This window comes from Drosophila sulfurigaster, chromosome 3 (assembly GCF_023558435.1).
Source record: "Drosophila sulfurigaster albostrigata strain 15112-1811.04 chromosome 3, ASM2355843v2, whole genome shotgun sequence".
NCBI lineage: Eukaryota > Metazoa > Arthropoda > Insecta > Diptera > Drosophilidae > Drosophila > Drosophila sulfurigaster.
The window spans coordinates 32510744-32518555 of record NC_084883.1 but is presented as its reverse complement, the minus strand read 5'-3'; the positions used below and the strand labels follow the sequence as shown (position 1 = coordinate 32518555).

The 7812-nt window shown below is 40.8% G+C and overlaps 3 protein-coding genes across 3 annotated transcripts; 2 read left to right on the top strand and 1 right to left on the bottom strand.

Annotated features, from left to right (window-relative positions):
* Positions 1 to 963: 963 nt before the first annotated feature.
* LOC133841731 (uncharacterized) lies at positions 964 to 1586 on the top strand. The gene is made up of 2 exons (XM_062274419.1): positions 964 to 1306; positions 1365 to 1586. The coding sequence occupies exons 1-2, from the start codon at positions 1172 to 1174 to the stop codon at positions 1539 to 1541; spliced, it is 312 nt and encodes a 103-aa protein (XP_062130403.1). The 5' UTR covers positions 964 to 1171; the 3' UTR covers positions 1542 to 1586.
* A 1001-nt stretch (positions 1587 to 2587) lies between these two features.
* On the bottom strand, positions 2588 to 4748 carry LOC133841728 (stress-activated map kinase-interacting protein 1). The gene has a single exon (XM_062274417.1). It carries the CDS (start codon positions 4644 to 4646, stop codon positions 2817 to 2819), a length of 1830 nt encoding a protein of 609 aa, XP_062130401.1. The 5' UTR covers positions 4647 to 4748; the 3' UTR covers positions 2588 to 2816.
* A 716-nt stretch (positions 4749 to 5464) lies between these two features.
* LOC133841730 (zinc finger protein 239) lies at positions 5465 to 7004 on the top strand. Its single transcript, XM_062274418.1, has 4 exons — positions 5465 to 5595; positions 5655 to 5765; positions 5839 to 6398; positions 6461 to 7004. The coding sequence occupies exons 2-4, from the start codon at positions 5697 to 5699 to the stop codon at positions 6666 to 6668; spliced, it is 837 nt and encodes a 278-aa protein (XP_062130402.1). The 5' UTR covers positions 5465 to 5595; positions 5655 to 5696; the 3' UTR covers positions 6669 to 7004.
* The last annotated feature ends 808 nt before the right edge of the window (positions 7005 to 7812 follow it).

Genomic DNA, 7812 nt, shown 5'->3' with positions numbered 1-7812 from the left:
AAATACAATATAAGCAATGCACACACACAATATTGAAGGCAATTTGTCGGCGTTCGCATTGCACTTGCCGATAATAAATTCAATTCGCAATGAGCAAATGCAGAGATCAAGAAAATGCGAAAGAAACCAACAAAAAAAAAAAAAGAGAGACAACAAATATCATTGAGCTTGCAACACAATTTGACAAATTGCATGCGATATTCAAATTGGGGTTTTGTACCCTGTAGATAACACTGATAACGGGTATATTCATTTGACACCTTACAGTTAAACAGCATAAAGATCAAACGGTATTTTAAAGTTGAGTATTTACACAAGCTCTTGGAGGTGGAGTTGCAAGCCGTCAAGGCTATGTGTGATACGCATATATCATGAGATTGGGCCAGCCATAAATATGCCATATAAAGTTCCCATTTATCATGTACAGAAATTGTTTAAAAATACGACAAATGGAGTAAGCTTATTGTGCTTGAATGTGCGAATATCTATTTGCCATTTGTACACCTATTTAACTGGAACTGATTATAATTACCATAATCATAATTATGTGGAAAATAGTTAATGGAATTTTATCTGTATATATAGCTAATTGTTTTAGTGCGCTTTTAGCTATGACCAAAACCTGTCATATTATATTTTTTTGGCTTATTGCTGCTTGCTTCCTGGACCTTATTAAATGCTGCTCGTGTAAGTTTTGTAATAATAAGGGACTGTAATCCCTATAACTTTCATAAAAAACAAATCCAAAATAAAAATTGTAAGATTTTATTAATTTGCTCAAAAAATAATGATTATTACTTAAGTATTATCTAATTTATGGAAAACGTCTCCATATTAGTATATCACTCCTAATAAGAATATGATCTAAATATTTGATATATAGCGTATATACATATACAGTATATTATTATATTATATTATTATTGCGACTGCCTTACCCTTTGGATAGATTATCTAATAGTTTGTATCAAACTTTAGCGAAGCCGCTACAAGATTCAGTGGCACAGCTTTGACTGTGATATCCAATGGCCAGTTTATAAGAACTTGAGCTGCCGTATTGGCCCTGAAGATATGGAAAGAATATCTTCGGATATGGAGTTTATCGAACCCATTAACGTGATGTGGTGCAAGTACAAACTTCTCGTGCAACGTCCCACGCAAAAAAACTGAAATGGTGTTATTCGAAGGATCTTTCGATGTTTGTCAATATCTACGGGATCGACGAATGTCGAATAAATTGGCTCAAAGTGTTTTTCAAAACATGGCTAGAGACAGTAATATGCCAAAGGAGTGTCCTTTCCATGAGGTATTTGTAGTTAAACATCGAAAATGATTTCTATCAATTGCTTATGATTGTTTTACAGGGTCCGCTTTATTTCCACAATGTCTACGCATTGGATAATTTACCTGCTTTTCTGCCCGAAATGGACTTTACGATGTTCATTACGTTCTTCGAGCCCAATACAACAAATGAGTCGCATATTAAGCTTAAGGGAAGCCTTCTAGAGTCTAATAGAGCACGCTATAAAATATGGCCATGAATTTGTGAAAATATGTATATAGAAAAAAGGCAAAAACAAAAACAAACCAATTTCATTCGATATTGATCATTGTGATTCATTTTGGATTTGTTTAGTTTTGACTTTATATAGTCACGCCAGACAACAGCATCATCCACATGTTCATGATCATCATCATCGCCATCGTCGTCATCATCATGAACACCATCATTAGCACTGCTGACCTCAAATGTCAATTGTTGTTAGTGAATTTGCAATTGTTTTTTTTTCGTTTCGCTGACGACCTTGGCCTTAGAACAACAGCAAATCGACGAAAACAATCGTTTCACGAAATGTATAATTTATATCTTATTGCTCTATTCACATAGATCTGTCATACTTCTAACGGCACTTGGTTAAACAGCTGTTTAAAGGCGTTTAAGCAGCCGCCCCATAGGTACGCCCCATTCGCCAGCTCTGCTTGCTGACATTGCAAAACTATAAATAAAATACAAAACAAACTTATAAGTATACAAGCTAGCAATAAACAATAACAATAACAAAATAGCCGTTAGCAGCACGTTAGGCCCGACCCCGTCTGGGGGTCTGTTAGATTAATTGCACAATGATTACAGACAATTGCAATGTCAACGAGCCGCACAAAACGGAAATACTTACAAAACGCTAATCGCTCGCAAAACGCCTGCAAACCGCTTCAAAGTCGCGAGTCAGCCGCCCCCGATTGAAGCTGCTAATGCGGAAGTAGCTCAACAAATGATCACTACTACGCAAGCGTATGCGAGCGAAAGAGAGATAGACAGCGTGACACGAGTGCGCTCGCGATACTCAGCAGAACTTTTAGTCACGAAGAGAGTGAGAGCGACCTTCTACATGTAAACGTATTGGTGATGTGTGAAATGATCACTTCTCTTTGCATGCCTCGGTCATGCTGTGCATGTTCGACTGGGTAGTGAAGTGAACCCGGCGAGCGAAGGCGCCAGATTCAGTGTCACGATGACGATTATTTGTTGCTGTCATTACACAATTTCTAGTAATAAAGTATTAAATAGTTGCTGATAGCGAGCCGCTTGTCTTTTAACATAATTGTGAACTTTGATGCTATTTATTTTTGCACTTCGGATTGGTTTTAGTTACTTAAGTGTTTCAATAAATACTTATGGGCTAGCAAAAACATGTGTAACACACGCTTCTTTAGGTTAGCAAGCTAAAATACAACTTCAACTGTGTGTGTGGCCAGCATTGGAGAAGCAAGGAGGCAGCGCGAGGCGCAGCCTGGCCAGCCATAGGAACAAAATACTACAATTTCAGCTGCCGCTTTGCCTGCTGTTTCTCCTGTTTGCGCACACGCTGGTGCAGGAACTCGCGTCGTATGTCGCTGGAGCGCATCTCAAGGATGCAGTTGAGTTTGTTGCGTATCTGCTCCGCCGTATGCACATCCGTATCGAAGTCATAGTGCTTGAACCGTATGTTCGACATGCTGCTAACCTGTCCAAAGGGCGAGTGCGAGCTGTGCGACGGATAGTGGCCGGGACTACCGGGCGAATGGGCAATGCCCGTGGTGTTGTTGCCCGCATTGAGCGATGTAATGCTGGCGCTGATCGGTGCCGACGTGCAGCTGGAAGACATGCCGCTCGAAGAGTTCGATTTCAACCAAATGCGCAGCAGTGCTTTCAATTGTCGTTGCTCCACAATCTCGCAATGCGCCACCAAATCGATGGGTGTCGAGACGGGCTTCCTTTGTGCCCAGAACTTAGCGTTTTTATGCTGATCAATCTCGATGCGTTCTCCGGACACGCTGAGCGTTACGTCGCATTTGAAGAAACGCTTGTCAATGATGCTTAGACGATAAGTGCGATGCATGGGCGCCTCCAGCATATCATTGTGGTTCAACAGACGCTTCTCATACTCTTTGACATGATCCTGGGGACTGTCTCCGCCATCACCTGTTCCAGCAGCACCATCAGTCACATCGCCATTGAGATTGATGTTCTCCAGAGCACGCGCTGCCGCGACAGCCGCCTTGTCGTCCATGGATGTGATGGATTTAGTGCCTTGCTGGTAATCGATGCGGGTAACGGGCGCCAGTGGACGACGCTCAGCCAGCGTCAGATGTGAGAAACCGAATTTGGAGCAGGGCTCACGATTGTCTAGGGGCGGAAAATCATCCATGTCATCGTTGTCTTCCGTCATATATAATGCGTAGTGCTGCACAGACTTGAGCTGCACTGCATCTGGATACTGTAGGGTAGTTTTGTAGCAAACGAGGCCGATCACCTCGATGATCTTGGCCGTGGAAAGCACACATATTTTGAGCGGATAATTGCGTTCCGGCTCGGGCAGCATATTGACATATACATTGATGCGCTTTGTGGGCATGCCTACCTGGGCGGTGCCGTCAAAGCGCGCATATTGAATGAATCGATTTTGTGTTTGCTTGGGACTCTTGGCAAGCTGCTCGCTCAACTTGCTCTTTACCCCCTCATCGGAAAGATCATCCTCGCTGGTTTTCTCTGCTTTCGTCACTGTTGCAGTTGCTGTGGATGTTGAAGGTTTCTCCGCAGGACGTCCGTTAACTGGCTTTCTCACAAAGAAATCCTGGCGATCAGGAGGTAACACTTCCTCGTTGTAGTTTACACTTTTGATGCGAGCCGCCTTACGCTTTGCAATGTCCAGTTTTTCCAGTTTCTGCGCCGTATTTGAACGAAATCGATGAGCGCCTACCTCGGGGTACATTTGTATATCGAACGAATGCGTCGACATATCCAAGTCCTCATCATCGCTTAGATCCAGGCCTGGATAGCAATAGAAGTCCACTTCTTGCAATGGCGGATCCGCAATCCTAGGCGGGACCATATGTTGGAGAGGCGCGGAGCGTTGCGAGGATTGTGTGGCAGTGTCTGGGGTTTTGGGCACCGAGTTGCGTTGCTGCTGTGTCGCCTGGGGTGGACGGTGACCGCTGCGTCTGTGTGCATCCATAGTAGTTGTGGCAGTTTGAAATCTCCTCAGGTAATGCTTCGGCATATCGTCACTCAGCATTACCGTCTCGCAGATGCCCGTATCATCCGTGGATATGAACGAGTTGCGTATGTGCGAGAGCAGCCAGTGCTGGTTGGAATAGGTAGCCATTGCACTTGGTACGTCTCTAACTCACAAAACAAATAAAATTCTTAGTTATCTCCGCATTTGTGTGCAAGGAGCTGTAGCTACAGTGTGACCGCAAGTTATATTTTTCATAACGACTTATTACATCGAAATATATACCAAACAATACCATTTCCGCAACAATTTCTCTCTTGTTGTCTGCAAATATTTATCGATACATTCCCAAGGCGCGGTACAATTCGAAATGCCACCATAAATTGTCTACGAATTCTTGAATATAGTTTGCAAAATAAGAAAAGATACAATAAACTAGTATTATTATGATATTTTAACACGGTATTTAAACGTTTTGTCAAGATTTGTTGATAATATATGAATGTTGTTTAGCTGATAGGAGTTTGTTGTTCTTTTTTAAATCAAAGTATTGTTAATGTTTACAAATATTTTTAAATTATATTGATATAATTTATAAGTCAATATAGATAATTCTATATGCTGAAGCTAAGAACAATAGCTTTTTCATACAGAAATTTACAAATTTCTGATATTTTACAAGCAAATTCACAATCCGATGTATTACAAACAACAAATTCGCGAAGAACATTCGATTATTTTTTCATTTGTGTCAATTTGTGTGCAGTGTGACCTTTTATAATGTTGCGAAATCATGTGGTATATTTTTAAATCCCCAAAACGGTTTATTGGAAGTAAAACATTAGTTACATTATTTAAATGGTTTATGTCATTAATATTATCAATCAATAATATAAACCAATTATTTTAGAAATGCTAATGTTGTTAAAGGTCCCATCACCAAAAGTAGTGTAACCAAACTTCTTATTGCGGAAGTGGTATATTTCGAATACTTGTAATATGGTATATTTTAAAATCCAAATGTGGTTACACTGATTACTAGTACCATATGACTTTTCCAAGAGACGCGAAAATTACATAGAGAATTAGGCAATTCAATGTAAGTTTTTACCATTTACACGACTTGTAAAGGTGTTAATTATATTTACAATACTTCAGTGTACATAATCGCTTCGTATCGATGTTGTAGCAGCGCCCAAAATGGCGGGCATCCCGGGTGAATTCGATGAGACGGTGGTCAATCAGTTTAGCTGCAAGCGTTGCGACCGCGTAAGTTTCACTCACCAAATTGAATTCAATATTGGTATGGCCGTACTCACATGTGTTTATTTGTAACCCACAGACGTTCAAAAGTAAACGCGACCAAACGCTGCACCGTCAGGAGGTGCACAACCACAACAAAACTACCTATGAGTGCAAGTTGTGCTCCAAGAGTTTCTGCAACAGCGGCAACCTGGATCGCCACATGAAGGTGCACAACGATGTGCGACCATTTGTTTGTAACTTATGCTCCAAGGCCTTTGCGCAGGCGGTTAATCTGCAGCGACACTATGCCGTGCACAGTGGCGAGCGTCCATATCAATGCAACTTTTGCAACAAATCCTTCACGCAGCAGAGCAACATGAAGCGCCACAAAATGACACACACCGGCGAAAAACCGTTCCGATGCCAGAGATGTGGCCGCTACTTCTCACAGTTGGTCAACCTGAAGAAGCACAAGTTGGGGCATCTAAATGCCAAGCCTTATCAATGCAACTACTGTGAGAAGGGTTTCACTCAGCTCTCCAACTTCAAACGGCATCTGCAGTCGCATATCAAGGAAGGCGTCGACGTGGATGTACCCGGTGCAATACAAGCAGCTACGGCCATGGCGAGGGAGCGTCTAGAGGCAGAGCAGAAACCGTATGTTAACGAGAACCTAACGTCGCTTGGTTACAATGTTAATATCATCCTATTTATTGCAGAAGTTTCTTTGAGTGCATGGTCTGTCGTGCCATTTTCGAAACGTTTGGCGACTATGAGAAGCATGAAGCCAAATGCCATGAAGACCATGAACGGGCCCAGATAGAGGCTAATCAAATACCGCATATGCATACGGACGATTACTTGCCCATGAAGTTTTCGGTGCCTGATCTGGATACGCACGAGATAATTATTGAGACTACACATTAGAGCCACCCAACACATCCATAAATACATACGCCCACGATCACATACTAAAATTTACATCCACTCCAATCGAGAGTAATCATTTATGAACGCTGCTGCATCTGCATAAACTTGTTGATGTACAAGTCCTTGAGCTACATACATACGTCGTGCAATATGCAGCAACTACATATTTCTTCTTCTATATACTATAAATAAATGCAACACATTAAAAGCGCTTGTAACACATTTACGGGAAGCTGTATCAACAAAGTTGCTAATTGTGTAATATAAGCGAATTTTGCAATGCACAATTGCATTGTAAGCAGTAAAAGAGAAACGAAAACGAATCGAAACTTTTTTGTCATGCATGACCATGTGTTAGAATTTATTGCCTGTGAAGATTTGGGAATTTAACTACTCATTTATTATGTCATTTTATGGCTATATGATTTTCGCACGTCATAAATGCCAAATTGCAAAGTTGTTCGTGCGCAAGTTTTAAGACTCGGGCGTGCAAATTGTCCATTTAATGGGCATTTCCTTCAAGCTGTAAAATCGTTGAATGCTGCATAAATCCTCAGGACGTCAGGAGGTCCCCTGTTTACCTTAACTATGACATTTCATTGGATTGACTAAGCGATAACAAATCATTCAACAAATCGTTTTATACTTTTAACTCAGTTCGAGTGATTTAAAAAGGGAAAACAGCTGCTCTCAAGGTACATACATAAGTATTTCGCTCTGAAAGTTAATTAACAGCAGGTTCTCAAATTGCTTTTGGAATAGGAATAACATAAAAACAAGTAAGAAAGTTACAGTCGAGTGTGCTCGACTGTGAGATACCCGCTACCCATTTTTAATAAGGGCAAAATATTGTGGTATTATTTTCAAAATATACCGAAAATACTAAAAAATACTAAAAATATACCAAATGGTATGTTTGGTATACCGATACAGCACACCATTCAAAATATACCATAGACGGCACAATGTACCAGATTGTCGGCCAAAGCAACTAAGAGCCCTAGTAAGTGGGCGTTTTTGCCCATACAAAAGTATTTCTTTAATAACTTCCACAATTTTTATCTGATCGCAACCAAATTTTCAGGAATCATAACTACTATAGTAATTATACTATATACCAAAATTCACAGCTCTAGCTTTA